Source organism: Manis javanica, chromosome X, assembly GCF_040802235.1.
Source record: "Manis javanica isolate MJ-LG chromosome X, MJ_LKY, whole genome shotgun sequence".
NCBI lineage: Eukaryota > Metazoa > Chordata > Mammalia > Pholidota > Manidae > Manis > Manis javanica.
In genome coordinates this window covers 13793059-13810097 of record NC_133174.1, presented here as the reverse complement: position 1 = coordinate 13810097, position 17039 = coordinate 13793059, and the positions used below count along the sequence as shown (strand labels likewise).

General features: G+C 41.8%; 1 protein-coding gene across 7 annotated transcripts in view; it reads left to right on the top strand.

The window, feature by feature from the left end:
• Window positions 1-8790, top strand: part of MAP7D2 (MAP7 domain containing 2) — a 116071-nt gene extending 107281 nt beyond the window's left edge. For 3 of the 7 annotated variants that reach the window (XM_037020578.2, XM_037020575.2, XM_037020576.2), the window contains 6 exons: window positions 268-372; window positions 1409-1465; window positions 1876-1954; window positions 2687-2873; window positions 4704-4976; window positions 7277-8788. In XM_037020578.2, coding sequence (XP_036876473.2) covers window positions 268-372; window positions 1409-1465; window positions 1876-1954; window positions 2687-2873; window positions 4704-4953 — 678 coding nt within the window. In that variant the 3' untranslated portion in view covers window positions 4954-4976; window positions 7277-8788. Of the gene's footprint in view, window positions 1-267; window positions 373-1408; window positions 1466-1875; window positions 1955-2686; window positions 2874-4703; window positions 4977-5953; window positions 6086-7276 lie in introns of all 7 variants that reach the window. The other 4 variants (XM_037020574.2, XM_037020573.2, XR_005061869.2 and 1 more) reach the window with 3 other exon arrangements.
• The last annotated feature ends 8249 nt before the right edge of the window (window positions 8791-17039 follow it).

The following is a 17039-nucleotide window of genomic DNA, read 5'->3' as shown; positions in this document are numbered from 1 at the left end:
GACTGTCCTCAGACACAGAAAGACTTCCTCAGATAGTGTGGAAACTGTCTGCAAGTAATTTGCATGGTGGACCAAAAGTATATGAGTGAGGCCCAGCCACATCTGCTGTGTTGTAGAGCAGGCTGAATAAATCCACACTGAATATTGGAGCAGTACCCATTTGGGGGCAGATGAAGAGCTCAGGGAACACATATGAATTCCAGAGAATTGCTACAGTGTTTTCTTAGCTTAGTTAAGCCTATGCCTTGGTTTACTTGTTTCTATCAGAAGGAAGCAGTGGAAGCAAAGGCCCATGAGGCAGCTAAACAGATGCGTCTAGAAAGAGAACAGATCATGCTGCAGATTGAGCAGGAGCGACTGGAGAGGAAGAAGGTAAGGGCTAAGGGATCAGGAGGACTTAGCATGAGGCAGGAACAGGAAGCGAATCCAGTTCTGTTCTGCAGTTGGGTAGTGTGGTCTTAGAACTATCATATTAGGTCCAGTTCATTGATAGTGCTGTTGAGATCTTCTAAATCTTTATTAGCTTTCTCTCATCTTGTTCTCAATTACTATGAGAGGAGTGTAAAAATCTCCATCTGTGATTATGATTTGTCCATTTCTTCTTCCTCTACTATCAACTTTTGTTTTATATATTTTGAAACTCTGCTAAGTGAATATATATTGCAGGTTATTAAATTTTCCTATTGAATGAACTCCTTTATCATTATGAAATGTGCTCCTTTATCTTTAGTAACACTTGTCTTAAAGTCAGTTTTGTCAGCCATTTCATGATTAACATCTGCATGGTAAATTTTTTTCCATCCTTTTACTTTGAACCTATGTGTATCCTTGTAAGTGTGTCTCTTGTGAACAGCATACAGTCAGGACTGTTATTTTAATCCAGTTTGACAGTCTCTGTCTTTTAATTGATATGTTTAGTCCATTTACATTTAATGCAATTATGGATAAGTTGGGTTTCAAGAGGCTGATTATAAAGGTCCTTTCTCATGATGTCCTAGCTTCTGCCTGGGCTTTGTACTGCTGTAGGCCTGAAAGTGAGAGACCAATCTGTGGCCTCCCCTCCTGACCTGCGCCTCAGCCTTGCTTTCTCTGGGGAGCACCACTTGAATGGCAGGTGGTGATTAGTTGATTTTTAGGTGACCTGAAGAGAGGAAGGAGAAAGATGGGATACAAATTGTATGTTGATTCTAGAGACTTACTAGTTTACTTCTAAAGTGTTGGGCCTTGTTCATAGGGCAGAGGTGTACATCTGCAAAACTCATGGAAAAAACCTCTCTGTACTCATTATCCTGGGCTGATATATCTCTTTTATAATTTTTCTGAGAAATGTGAAAATGCATATAAAGCCAGCTATTTCTATGTGCTTTTGGCTTTGTAGTCCTCTTACTTGTTTCTTTTTGGTTTCCAGAGAATAGATGAGATCATGAAGAGAACAAGGAAGAGTGATGTGTCTGCAGAAGTGAAGGTGGGCATTCAGAGTAGCATTTGAATAGTTCACATACTGAGTAGAAAAGAATGGTAAAATACATTCACTGGAATTGTAGATCTCTGAGAGGGATATCCAGAAAAAAATGGGCTCTTCTTGGCTTTGGTGCCTGAAAGAAGAGTCTGACAGGCATTTCAGGGACAGTGTGATAATCAAAATGCCTCAGAGAAATGGGGCTGGGGATGCAGGGAGAGGCACAGTAGTCCATGAATAAAAAAGAGAATAGCCACATACTGATAAGGGAAACACAGCTGATTTGTAAAAAGCCCAGAAGTTTCAAAGAATTACCATGGAACAGGCAGATGGTCCAGCACTGTTCCAAATATCCTCTGATGCTTTTCAACAGCACATATCTTTCTATGTAAAGTCAGCCTTCCCTTTGTTTTCAGAAAGAAGACCCAAAAGTGGAGCTTCAGCCTGCTGTGTGTGTGGAAAATCAGACAAAACCAGCCGTCCCAAACAAAATAGGTGAGTGTGAGGTATGGTCTTGGCTTCTTCCTTTTAGCAGAGGAGGACTTGTAGCACTTCCTGTGGGGGACAAGCACCCGTGGGTCCTAAGAGTGTTACTCCTGGAGAGGGCCTGTGCAGTTTCCCTTCCGAGGAGTCGCCATCTCCAGCACAGACCTGCCAGGTCCACTGGAAAACCACTGGCTCCTCAGTTACTCTAATAATGCTAGTACAGGAGCCAGCCATCTGCTCGTCCTTGCCACTTTCCAGGGGGTTTTGCTGCTGCTCAGGTTGTATTCAGAGCTACCTGTGCTGTTCTATGGTGGTTTCTCCTGACTGCCAGACTCCTGGGTAGGCTGGCTCGTCTCTCTCATGTATACTTAAACCTCCTTAGGTTTGATTATTTCTTGGCAGCCAAAGCCAGAAAAGCGTCTATACCTCAGAGTCACTCTTCACATATCTCCTTTGCCTTGGGGCTCAAGAAAATGCTACGCAGAGCCTGCGACCTGCAAAGTATGTGACACCAAGCCTCCTGGGTGGCTCATGAACCCTGCACAGGCACTGATAATGTCATTTGTCTTCTCTTCCCTCGTGTGAAGCTGATTACATTCTTTTTTTATGTAGATTTGCAAAAGGTGTTGTACTGTTGGTAAAGCAGAGGATTAAATTAGTTGTCTTAGTATGTATTTCCCTTGTTATTTCATTGTTTTCGGTATTTTATGATTAGCAAAATGACTTTATGTTCTCAATCAGATATCAGTGGATTGAACACCTGCCAGGAAGTTAATGGTGTGGGGCGTGCTGCCCCAGAAACCTTTCCCGGAGATGTTTTCTCTAATGGGCTTAAAACAGTTGGGAGACTTGTTCATCTGGATACCCTTGATGGAAAATCAAACAGTCTGGATGATTCAACTGAAGAAGTTCAGTCTATGGATGTGAGGTAAGTTGATTTCTTTTTCATCCAAGCTTCATCTCTTCTCCAAACACTTCCATCACTTCTTAGTTGATTGTTTCATCTTTTACACACCTGGATCACCTAAAGTAGTTTCAGTTGCCATTCAGGAATGCTCTCAGTGGTGTATTTATGTCTTGGGTTGGGTTCCCTAGAAGCAGAGCCTGGGACAGGGATTCCAGCATGTGGGATTTATCAGCAGAATGTTCCCAGGAGAAAGTGGAGGGAGAGATGCTCACCCTTCTCTCCTTGGCTGCTAATTCTCAGCTTCTTCTGGGGTGTGATGGGAAGCGAGGCTCTTTCCTAGAGCATTTAGATCAAAAATAGCCCAGCTCATGCCCTCTGGCCTTGAGCCAGATCCGTAAAAACCCAGGGTCCAACAGCCTTGCCTCAGTCTCCCCTGCCAGCACCTGGCCCCATCATGGCAGGTTTCCCTAACCAGGACAACTCTGCCCACAGGGGAAAACAGCTGAGGCACCTCAAAGACTAACACACATATTCCCCAATATTGAGCTAGCCATACTTAATCTTTGTCTCTGGCTCGAGAGGGAGGACAAAACATGGCACCTGCTAGGATTCAAGAAAGTGAAGGGACTTTGTGTGTACATTGCATTCTCCTGTGGGCACCTCTGCATCTAGAGAAAGCTGGCTCTTGGAGGTTGCACCCTGGGTTTTGCTGATACTCTGTCTCCTTCCCATGCTTGGACCTGCTGCTTAAACCCAGGGAATGGAGGTGGGGTAAGGCAGAGAAGGGGCAGTGTTTCTGCTAATGAGACAGTTAGCCAAGGCTGCAGCCACCAGAAGTGGTGTTAGGTCAACAGCTGCCCTTTAACTAGGCTCAGTGTGAGGGAGACTAATCCTCTGAGTTCTTGCAGTTCAGCTGATTTTTCTAGGTGCTTCTCTAAGAACTTATCAAGGAAGAAAAGAATAGAGGAACCTGGCAGCAGCCTTACTCAGGCTTTTAAGAGGGACTGCAGGTGACAGGACTTCACATCTCAGTCCTACCAGTCCTCTGAGCTAGGCCTGTGGTTGACACAGCCATGAAACCACTCCTTCCATCTCTAGGGAGGGGTGAGAGAATGAGAAAGAGAGAGAACCAGGCCTGCCTGCTGGGCAGGAGCTGGAGAAGTCAGGGTGAAATGGAAGTCTCACCTTAGAGAGGGAGCAGGGGGAGGGAACCACTTTGCAGAAGACAGAGTGGATGGTGGCATTCTTGTTTTCAATGGCCCCAACTTGAACTACACACTTAACCCCAGGCGACTTGACAGGAGTTCTTCCCCAGCATGATCCTATCACACTTCCAGGAGCCCCTGTGGAGAGAAATGGTTGTTCATCCTGTGGAGGGGACTGAGGCAGGGGGAGGAAGAGCAGCTCCCCAAGGGCGGCACTGCCAGAGCAGCGGCACCAGGAGCCCAGGGCTAATTAGGGCCCTTCCTCAGCTGGCTTTTAACTTCTACCATTTGCTTTCTGTTCAGGTTTCCCATTTTGAAGGTTTGGAAGCGCTTGACTTCTCTGAAGTAGTGCGCTGGGGCCTGCAGTTTTCATTTTCACTCTTCCTGTGGCAGTGTTGAGCTTAGCCTTCCTAGGCCTGCACACTCCACTGCCCTTGTTCTGATCTGTGAGGCCTCGTGTCTATCAGCATGTCAGATTTGAACTAACCTGTATTTTTTACAATGTGTTACACACAAGCACGGACTCTAAAGCCGTCTTCTCTAGAAAAGAACAGTGTGACAAAATACTACAAATAGAATTTAAAGTTGTATCTGTCTGTCTCTCTACCTCTACCTCACCCTTTCTCTTTCCCTCCCCCAACCCCAGTCCTGTGTCAAAAGAAGAGCTTATCTCCATCCCAGAATTTTCACCAGTGAATGAAATGATTCCTGGGGTGTCTCTGGACCAAAATGGAACTGGTAATGCCCGAGCACTTCAAGATCTCTTAGATTTCACTGGCCCCCCTATGTTTCCCAAGAGATCCAGTGAAACTCTCAGCCTGGACGACTGTAACAAAAACCTGATTGAAGGATTTAACAGTCCTGGCCAAGAAAGTACTCTGAACACCTTCTGTTGACAAATACATCTCTTTAATGAAAGGTACAGTCTTTCAATGATAAGTCTAAATTCATAACTCTCCAACTGGGGTTTGTGAAGATAGGTTAAATGTCACTCAGCCTCCTGGGTGGTCAGTTTAATTTGAAAAGTGCAAAAATGAATATAAATACAGGTATCCCCCACTTTTTGAAAGTTCACATTCCATCAGTTTGCTTTTAAGAAAGACCTACGTAAGTACCTGTTTTTGCTAACTTAAAAGAAAAGTCAGTGAGGATTTTTGCTTTTATGAAAAAAGGTGGAAAGCAAAAGCAGCACTGAGCGTCTGTTTTGCAGCGAGCTGTTAAGAGGCAGCACGCGCCCCCGGCAGCGAGAGTGTGGCCACCAAGCTCCTTCCCCAGGAGCCACCCTCAGCATCTCAGCATTAGGCCACCAGAGCTTTGAACTGTCTGTGAGCATCTGTACTTTAACTCAATTTATTTTGTGCATCTGTGAACAAGATGTGTCCTCAAATGTCAGAAAAGCCTAAGAGGTTGAGGTTATTTTTTGGGTCTGGGGATGCTAAAAAATTTTCCCATATAAATTAATGGGAATTGCTTCTTTGCTTATGCCATTTTGGCTTATGAAAAGTTTCATAGGAATGCTCTTCTTGAAAGTAGATAGTGTGGGGGGGAGCCTGTATGTGGTATATACTGCAGCACACACTGAGGTGGATTTCAGGTAAATCCTTCAGCATCACACCCTGCTCTGCCCGCCCCTGCTGTTTGGGGTGTGTGGATGGAGTGTGTGTGTTGAGAAGCACTGGCTTAAAGTATAACTGACAATCTGTCTCAGTAGCACCCTTTTTGGAGGCAAAGAGAAAATGTTCTAGTAGTGGTACAAGGCAGCATTCATAAAATTAATCTCTCCCCTAGTTTCACCCAGTGACATCCCACATTCTGTCTAGAATCATTTGAATGCATTGATGGGTGTTAGTCAAATGATTTGCTGTTCTATTGACCCCGTTCTGGATTCTTTCAAAGCGAACATCTGTTCTTGGATCATACCTGAGGGATTGAGGTGGGGAAGAACTGAATTTTGTGCCCTGAAGCTTTTGTTCTCCAACTTTGGCCTTTTTTCTTGCCAAAGTACTTCTAGAAGCTCTTCTCATTTGAGTAAGTTGTTTCCATGGGTTATAAACACACATTGGATTTACTTTTTTGGGGCTTGTTTTTGAATGATGAAAACAGAATTTATCATCAAATCCTTTCCTAATGTAGTAATCCCAGTCGCTCCTCCCACTTTGCACTCTTAAAAACATTTTATATTCTCAGCATTCTTTCGCTTTTTTAAATGATGCTCCACTTCTCTAACAGAACATCAATGCCTGATATGATTGTGTCTAACCTTTCTATTTCTCAAATGAGCAGTTTAGGGAGGCCACTTGCCCAATGTCACTGTGTTTTGTATACTTACTTCTGCCTGACCTCAGCTGTTGGCTGTGGACAATGCATTTTAGAGTTTGTTTCTCTTGGTACTTGGGAAAGCAGTTGTGGTCCTTTCACACGTGAGAGGAAATGTGTGACAGGTAGTTCTAGAATAAGCCATAGGCCTGGTGGAAGAGTAGCCGCCTTCCTTCTTGGACATAAAAAAAAACACACACAAAAAAACAGTTCACCTGAGTGTTCTATTTCCCTGACAGTTACATCGTTTTAATCTTTAGTATGAGTTTTCTTTTGTTGTTAGTATATCTTGAATCTTCCAGTTCACTGACTCCACTATCCAGTAAGGACCAGAAAATCCACAAAACTTAGGAGAGTATTAATGGCTCAGCAAGTCCATTCCCTACATCTCTAGCTAAAAGATTAGTGCAAAAATCCTTATCAAAAAAGAAGAAAAAATCTTGACCAAATAATTTTGTTCACCTGTTTGTATATTTTCATTTGTCATATACATAGTCTAGTCTTCAAATTCTTCTCATTCGGAGGTGGTACCTCTACCACTGGCAAGGCGGGGAGGCAGAGGGGGCATTTGGAAATGTGTTGGGGATTTTTGTTGTCACAATGGTTGGGGACAGCCCTGGCATTGGAAAGCAAAGCTTGGGACATCAAACATCCTTCAGGTTTTAGGGCAGCCCCACGCAAATAATACTCAGCCCACCTAAAAGAATAGTGCTACACAAAATGCTGTAACCCTTCCATTGAGAGAAACTGTGTGAGCCGAGGAAAATATGATTACCAGGAAGGTAGAGAGTCCCATGCTGTGTCGTTTTAGTGATATCGTTTTAGTGAGAGCGAATAAATACTACAAATTGCAAAGCAGTCTCTTCATTGATCTCACCTGGTTTTGTTTTTGAATTGACACAGGTGGTGTTTGGAGAACCCGTGAAGCTGCTGGCAGTCAAATCCGAGCTGCCAGCCCTCTGAAGAAGCTTCTGTCATCCTTTACCACCAGATTCCAAATTATTAGAACAAAAAGTAACTGTATTCCTAGTTAGTATGTCAAACAATGGCCACTCTTGGTAGAAACCTTGAGACATTGGTCTTGTCTGGCTTTAGTAAAGTTTCACGTTCTGGTTCTATTTATGAGCTTCAGCTGCTGGCCAAGCGCTTCCTCTACTCCTCTATCATCATAGTGGTCCTCCTAACAACCCAAGTGATTCCAGCTTGGAAATACACCTTATAACTATTCTTATTCCCAAAGTTGGAACACATAAACATTTAGACGTCTTTCCTGTAAATAGTCTAGACATTTACCCAGATTCTACTTAAACATATACTGGACTTGGGCTGCATGTCTCCCTGTCTGTTCAGAAGGAAGAGAAATTGCAGAGGGTTTCCCTCCCCCCTTCTGGGGTTTCTTGGTTGGAAGTTACTTTCAGGAATCCATCTTTTATTAATAAGCTTAGCCACTAGCAAAATACGTTGCCCCACATTACTCCTTTGGGGCTAACAGTAAGTCTGTGTAAGGAAGCCATTGAACAGTGTGGAATGGTTTCTGCTCTCTTAATGCACATTCTTATAGACATGGCCTCCTGAATCTAGCAAGGGCCTTTCCATGTTGCACCTTGAAATCTCTAAGCTGTGGGCACTCCGGTGGCTTTTGGACTAAATGAATGGTGTGTCTCACACACAGGTGGTTGGTTTTCATGTTGTTGCTGTTGTTTTTCTCTTGGATCTTGAGGCTTTTGTTTGTTTGCTACAGTGTTTGCTCAACTCTAATAAAACCAGGCACAGATGAAAATTATAGTGCTCTGAAACAAGGGGGCCCTGAACTGGACCCAGTATGTCACTTTAATAGACTTTAGCCTAAAAACATCTGACTGGGGGACAAATGACGCTAGAATGTATACTCCACATTTTATGCCATATAATGTGTTAATGTCATTTCTTGTGATGAAATGTGACTTTCAGATTAAAATGATCTTTTCTTATTTGAAAAGTTTTTTGACATGTACAATAAAGAGTTTAGAAAGATCCATAATTCTGACTGAGGTTTGCAACTAGGAAATATAAAGAAGTTTCAATAGCAGTCTTGTTCATGTGCTTTCAAAACCAGCTACAGTTTAAGACTTTATTAGCTATGGAAACTGTATGTTTGTGTATGTGTATATACTAAATAAAATACATGTATCCAATAGCACAGTGCCATCAAGCTTGATGAATACTGGGGGGAAATCCCTTTTATGACAAGCACACAAAATGATAGCATGGTCTGACTTTCAAACAATGCCTCACCATCTTCCTACAGCTTTATTTTGCTGAATGCCTGCTTTGTTGTGACCTGTTGGATCTCACAGAACATTGTGATCGTGGTGAGGCCTCATTTGCATGATGTGTACATTGTGTTCAATGTGAAATACATTTTCAGTGAAGAGTCTCATGGTGTGCTAGTGTTTTGTTTGTTTCTGTAGGCTCAGTGAGGAAATGTGCTGAAACTAAACCATATTTTTTAAAACTTGTGGGAAAAAAACCCAAATCCTGTGTGGGTGTCCTTTCCCTGTCAAACTCATTAAAATTCCTCTGTTGTCAGTTCCAAGTGAAGCCAACTGTGGAAATAAGCTGAAGAGATGAGCTGTCCCTAGGCTTTGATGAACTTCTAAGTACAGTAAAAGTGTCTGTACTTTCATACTACTGATGTGAGGGATTTCTAGCTAGTTAACATGCAGCTTAGCCTTAGTGTAATGTACGAAAACATTCCGTACAGCAGTCTGACATTTAATGAAATTATATTGGGAATGGCGACCCTTACTTTCCAACAAGCTGAAACACAGACCAGCTTTGTTGTATCTAATTCACAGCTTGTCTACAGCCTGGGAGACAATAGTAGCCAAGACTAGGAGCCAGGGGCCAGGACTGGCATAGAGGTGTTAGAACCGTCGTGGTAACTGCTGGGCTGCCATCTCTAATGCTGAGGCCCCCCCCTGTTCTGCTGACAAGGCCTCTGATGCAGGCCCAGGAGTGGACATCCTAACAATTTTATATGCTGGTTTGGCAGTGTAATTACAAGTAGTTTCTGCCACCAGGAGCTCTGGCCAGAGGGTCACAGTTGTGGCCACTCACTCCTAAGAGCAATTTCTAGGTTGTGACCATTCTAAATTTTTCTTAGTATGTATAGGGTTCCCATTAGTTAAATGCTTTTGTAAACTCAGTTTAGGAAGCCAGTGTAAAGAACTCATCTGTTTCTAGAGGTATACCCACTACACTGGGCCACAGCACAGGGCGGGCTCCATTCCCACCATTCAGCATCATACAGAAAGCACAATCACGCACAAAAGTGGAGCAAGAACTCTTAGAAACATTAGAAAAGAGAAGCCTTTACAGGCAGCCTTTTTGGGGAGAACCCAAGAGAAACAACTGAAAAACTCTTAGAATAATTTCACAGGGGAGCCAACTACTAAATAAAGAAAAATCAACAGTTTTTTACACATTAACAATACACAGGAACTAGATCCCAACAAAACCTGTAAGATTCCTAGAAATACCGAGTTCTATCTCAAACTTGACTGGGAGACATTAGAATAGACAAAAACGGAAAGATCTACACATGGGAAGAAAACTAATAATAGTATGCAGCCTTCGCATTTTGCAGTATTTGTAAATAGTGGGACTTGTTTTTTGCAACTTGAAAATAGAATTGTACAGTTTATGTGAGAAAATGAACACAAAGCTAAGAAACATGAGTTTTTTAAAAGGAGAAATTTCCCCCAACAAATAGTAATTTTCATAACTAAAACTATATGTAGTCTGATAGAGAAATAGACAATTTGTAATCAATCAGCAACATACCCAAGAAATGTAGGAATTCAATGTATGATGGGGCCAGGGATGGGCCATTTGTTCCACTAGAGAGAGAGCACGTGGTGCAGTGTCCCCTGAGGGTCGCCTGAGGTTAGCCTCTCTGATGCGATGGGAATCAGGGCCCAGAAGTCAGTGCAAAAATGATAAAGACAGGAGCAAGGTCCAAGGTGTGGCTGCCAATTATGGTCAATGTTTAATTAAGGGAAACATGTAGAGAGGAGGCTTGGTACCAGCTTCTAAGCATCCTGAACCGATGCGTCCCCACCTTCCTCTCCCCGGGATGTGTGGAGATCTCGGGAGGCAAGGAGCAATGGCCTCTTCTCACTGTTTAAGCTTCTCTTTCAGGAGTGGACCTTAACAGCACACCCTGAGTTTCTGCTGTACGAAGGGTGATCCTAAGACCTCTCTAGGCTATGAGGTACGTAGAAGGTTACTTTCCCAAGGACATGCTGCTGGAACTTGGCAGAGCTGGTGTGACTCCAAGGTCCAGGCTTTGGTACCCCCAGGGCAGTTGGCAGGCTCTTCTGCCCCTGAGAGCCACAGAAGTGTTTTTGCTAGAGCAGGTGCCTATATCTGGGAAGGGCCAGAACCCCTGTGGGGAATGCTGGTTCTGGGTGTGCTTTTGTTAAAACTATTGAATGTTAACTATATTTCAGTTTAAAAGAAAAACTATTCAGATAATCACATGCCATAAAAAATCCCCCTTTTAAAGTATTCAAGTCCATCTTTGATTTAGTCATGAAGTTGTACAACCATTACCACTAATTCTAGAATTTTTTCATCTGAATGTGCTTTTGCAAGGGTTTCTTATCCATCCATCTACTCAAAGCAGCAGAGCAGAACTTGGCTTTATCATTAGTTCAAGTTGCCATTGTACCTGGAAGCAAGAACATGGGATCTGAAAATAGTCCCCAAATCAGTCACTTGCCCTACTCCCCCCTTCTAATAGGCCAAGTTAGGGGGGTGTTTATGTAACTTGATTTATGTGGGCTGTTAGGTGGGGTTTTACATATGGGGTTTCACATAAATATTGGATCAAATACCAAACAAAGGCTCATTTATCAGATGCCCAAGCATGGGACTTCTTGGATAATGAGAGACATAGAGTGGGTGAAATTGATTAAAACATTTTGAAAATCCAGAATGTTTGGAGACACGGCTTCAACAGTGACCATCAGATTGCACAGGGCACTGGGTGGCTCTACTTGCCCTGTGTTTCTGGAACAGGTGGCTTGTATTAACCAGGACGGAGGGAGCATTTCCATCCTTTTTTCTTGTTTTGCCCCTGAGGTCCAGGTCAGGGTACAACACAGTGACCACTCTATGCACTGTGGAAAGAAATCACCCCTTCTACAGCTCAGATTCTGAGGGGCAACTTACAAAAGACAAAGGGAGCTTATAGGCTTCAGATGTCTCCCCTGGAGTATTCACTCCCCACCTCTCCCTTCAACTCTGCAGTAAATGAGGAAGAAGCTTCTGTGAGACAGCTAGGAAATGGCACAGCTTGATCATTCCAATTGGTACTGAGGCTTGATTGGTGTTAAGGGCAAGGTCTAAAGCAGCCATTTTTCCCAACTTCCAAGAAAGTATTAATTAAGGCAGCCTTTCCCCATCTCACCTTTGCAAAATGCAAAGAATAGAGTTCCAAGGAATCAAACCTTTACGTAAAGTAACTTCTCTTTTGAATCTTAGCCAACAGCCCTCTGTTGGCGGTACTCTCCTTTTAGTCATGTTTTCCCAGTAGTATGTGCAGGCTTACCGACCAGAATATTGTCAACAAAGATGTGACAGCTAGGAAGGGGCTAAGTCATGCACTGTAGATGTGTGGAGAGCTTTTTGGATTGAATGCAGTTGTCCCACGGTGGGACTCAAAGGTTGTTTTAGAACAAATGGAATCATATTGGTACCACTGGGAGGAAAGAAGACATTCCATTTGCTCAGTGGAGCTGGTCTTCTGAAGGTTTCTCAGGGGCCACCTCTGTGGGGTGACAGCCTTGATGGCTGGTATGAGGTGTTCAGTGTTCATCAATGGTAAGAAATTAATCCAGAACATGGAAATAAAGCCAAAAGATAACTGCACGCCCTTTCAAAGCCCTGCTAGAGTGTGGTCTCAACATGGCAGGCCAAGGGTTTGCTGAGGCTTGGAGGATGTAACTTGCTGTGACTGAGCATGTACTGTTGGCTAGGACCCAGTCTCCGGAATTATTCTCTGGTAGAAAGCTGTAGATTACTTTTGTCCTGTATAAAAGCTAGCTCCAAAGGTTATGTCTGTCCCTGTAAGGCACTAAACAGTTTTGTATCTGACATGGCAATCTTAATTCAGGCACTCTTTTCCCCACTAAATATATGTTGTAAGATAAATTCTAGTGTAAGATAAATTTTAACCAAAATAAGCAGGCGACGAGAGGCAACAAAGGGCCAGGCAGTTTATTTGAAAGCAATTCCCGGGTGATGTTCCTCGGTCTGAAACACAGGCCAGGAAAGTCACACCTGGTCAGGGAGGTGGGGGCTTATAAGGGGTTAGGAGGGGGAGGAGTGGGCAAGCTATCCTAGGGGGCATGGAGACGTATGATTGGCTAAAGGTGACATAATAGACAACTAGAAACTTTTTTTCCTTCCAAGAGGGAGGAGGCTGACATCCGGGTCTTAGTTGGCACATCAAAAGGATGGAATTCAGGAAGAGCTGTCCCCTTTCCATATAAGGCACGGACATGGGGTCTGGTCTGTTCTCCTTTTATGGTATCTCTCTGTTCTGTTTGCATGTCCTTGTTTTTCATTCCTCCAGCCTAACATTCCAGCCTTTTGGCCATAATGGGCGATGACTCGATCTGGCTACTTCCGGCTGACAAGGGGCGTTGTGGGGGTTTGAGGCTGGTATTAGGCCGAAGGAGGGGTTTAGTGGGAAGAGGTGCATAACGGTGAAGTAACATCTGGTTGGTGGCAACCCAGGTCATCTGGGTTAGCTGCTGTTGGAGGAACCTGAGGACACAAGGGGCAGCTAAGAGTAAACCACAAACTGTTATTAAGGGGCCCAGTAGGGGCATTAGCCAGGTCATTATGGGGAACTGGAATTCTGGATCCAGTTTACATCTCAATGACTAGTATTAGGATTTAGAATAGATAAGACTGCATTATTGAAACAATACTTTTCTCTAAAATCACCTTCATTTTTATTAGAAGTAGCCAGATTAAGAAAATAATTAATAGTTGGCTTGATTATTTGCATAAGCGCATCAAGAAGAGCAATTGATTACGTAGGCTCTTTTAAATATGCTTTGGTGGAACTTTTTATAAGGAATTTCAGATTGGACTTCTAAAGGCTTCTTGAGGCCAGAAAGCCAAGCTAGACTTGCCTTCAGGTTTTGCCTGCAGTACCTGTAGATTTGGGTGAATTCCTCTCTTCTTGAGGTTCCTGCACTTGCCAGGAAGTGGCCTTCCTTACTCACCTGGTAAAGCTGCTGGGAACCCTGTAAGCAAGGTACTAGGCCAGTTCTTCCAAGGGGCTTTGTTGGCTTTATAAAGTCAGTCAATCTTAGTTCCTTAAAGCTGTCTGTTCATATCTGAGTTTACACATGTGTCTCTCAGGTATGACGTTCCAGTCAAAGCCTTGGTAAAACCAGTGTTTTTAATTGGTCTTCTTACAAGGAAAGCAGATTCTTATTGAACTTGTGCAAATAAACATACTGCCATGAAATATAAAAATAGTCACTGAGAGTTTTTAAATTCTGGAGGGATCAGGTAGAGAGAAAGATAAAGTTTCAATTCTGTTTATAAAGGCAGTTATTTACTAAACTGTTGTCAGCTTAAGAGAAAAAGCTTAAAACACTTTATCAACAACATTTGAAACAAAAAGCAACAAAATCATCTTCCTTAATTTACTTAATCTTATGTAACGTAATACCTGTTCTACTGAAATCTAGTTTTTTACTAGTTTAGGAGTAATAAACAGTGAGTATAGATGACAAAAGACTTAAAAATGACAATGGTTAAAGAATTCCAAGTATTTTTACTGTAAGACAGTTGTCATAAGGAAATTTGGATATTTCGGTAACACAAAACATTCAGTAACAAAGTTTAGCATCATTCTTTTTGACAGTGCTTTTAGGTAAATATATATCAGATAAATAAGCTAAATTAGCCAAATACTTTCTTTAATGAGAAAAAAATTCCTCTGACATGTTCCAGGGGCCCTCTGGAAAATATCAGAGTTAACTCGAGGTAAAAGCACCTTTTTGCATTTGATTTTTTTTTTTTTGGCACTTGCTTAAATAGGATTATAGGTTGCCATGAAGCAATACTTATCCATTTAACCAGAATGACAACAAAATACCTCAAAGGCAAATAAAGAAGGTTACACAGTTGTTAGCAAAGTTTAGCTTTTAGTCTTTTTAATATTAAGATCTTATTTTCTTAAATACTCCGACAACTCATTGAGACTTTAAGCATGAGAAACTGCTTTGATAAAACAATTAGAGAACTCTGTGCAATTTTTCAATATTAAGAGCAGACTAACAGTTAAGAAATCTTTATCTTTTTAACTAAAAACAAAATTCTAATTTTGCTGTGTACTTGATACCGAGACTCATTTGCTTTAATTTTATATAACATGACCATATTAAATTCTTTTACAAACTTTCTACAACCTTCTTTTTCATTTAGATTCCTCCCTCTAAATAAACAGCTGTACTTTAGAACAATTACTTTCTTTTATCAAAAGACACATTCTTTAGCATGCAGAAATGTTTTCCTTATTACTTTAAGTAGTTTTAATTAGAACTTAAAACCATTAGGTACCTTAATTTTTAGTGAACACTGAGAAGTAGGCTATTATAAACTGTTACACTAGCATTCTTTGGATTGACAAATTTATGAACATTTTATAATTTCTGTTAACCGTGAGCTTTACAACACAATCTCTCACTAAACACAAAGTGTATCTTCTTAACTTAGCAAAACTTTAAGGTTTTAGGTTACTACAAAGATTCTCAGGCTGTAAGTAGGTATACACACTGTAACACACAATTATTAAGGTGTTCACTTGCCACACTTATTTAGTTCACTCATTCCTAACTATGCTAGATTACTTACAAGACCTTTACTGAATATTAGACAAAGCTAAGCCTTTAAGCATTTTATTCTTAAAAGATTTAGCAGATAACATCAACTTAAATGACCTTAGGTAAACTTAGGCAGCTGATAACTACAAGGACATGCCCGCCTCAGCCAAACCCAAATTAGCATTAATGCTTAACATTTTTTATCAGATTTTCTGGAAGTTTTAGAATGCCCAATTTTCACAAATGCTTGTTTTTATTTTATTTTATTTTATTATTATTTTTTTTGAGAGGGCATCTCTCATATTTATTGATCAAATGGTTGTTAACAACAATAAAATTCTGTATAGGGGACTCAATGCTTAATGCACAATCATTAATCCACCCCAAGCCTAATTTTCGTCAGTCTCCAATCTTCTGAAGCATAACAAACAAGTGCTTACATGGTGAACAAATTCTTACATAGTGAATAAGTTCTTACATGGCGAACAGTACAAGGGCAGTCATCACAGAAACTTTCGGTTTTGATCACGCATTGTGAACTATAAACAATCAGGTCAAATAAGAATATTTGTTTGATTTTTATACTTGATTTATATGTGGATTCCACATTTATCCCTTTATTATTATTATTATTATTTTTTAATAAAATGCTGAAGTGGCAGGTAGATGAAAGATAAAGGTAGAAAACATAGTTTAGTGTTGTAAGAGAGCAAATGTAGATGATCAGGTGTGTGCCTGTAGAATAAGTGTTAATCCAAGCTAGACAAGGGCAATAAAACATCCATGGATGCAGAAGATTTCTCTCAAAGCAGGGGGGGTGAGGTTCTAAGCCTCACCTCTGTTGATCCCCAATTTCTCACCTGATAGGCCCCCTGTGACTGTGCCTCTTACTCTCTTTTTATACAGAGGATCAAAGCCTAATTTGGCTACCCAGAAAATGAACTAAGATATGATATGAAGAAGAACTTCCAACATCAGCATTCTCTGGAAGAGTCATACCAGAAGATGATCATCAAAAAATCTTAGGTTGTACCTCCCTTGAGGAATCTTACCCGTCTCTGGCTAACCAGTCATCTTCTGGGGCCATACAGGGAGATGTAAAGTTGGTAAGTGAGAGAGAAGCCATATTGTTTGAAAAGGTTAGCTTTTTACTTCTTTGCAGATTTATGCCCTGTGGCTTCTATGGCCAGCATTTGTCTTGAGGTATCTTTACCACTTGGAGGAATTATGATACTACAAACCCTTGTTTTTAAATCAATTTTTATAATACCATCCAGAGGTAGGAAAATATTTTTCATCTACACACCTAGACACACAAACATACAAACTGATACATAACGACTACAGTCAGCAAGACCCCTCATACAAAAACATATACACAGACAGACAAACCAATATAAAGACTTGACTCACTGATATCTAATTGCTTACTCTCTCCTCAGCTTCTTGTCTGTGGCTTCTGGAACTAGAGGGCGGGAGGAGCATGTTCTGGTGGGGGAAGACGGTGGTGAAGGCAGAAGGAGAGGGGGAGGGGGTGGTGCAGCCACCAGAAGAGGAGAGCAGGACAATGGCATGGTTGAGAATGTAGGACTTCAAGATGGCAGCAACACGTGTAAAGACAAAGGACTTCAAGATGGTGGTGGAGAGAGGGGGAGGGGATCACGAGCTGAGGGAGGCGGGCAGCTGAGGTCTTTTGGCAGATCCGAAAAGGAAGAAGGACTGGGCAGAGTAAGAGGCTGACAATCTTTAACTGGAGATTGGGCCAGGAGAAT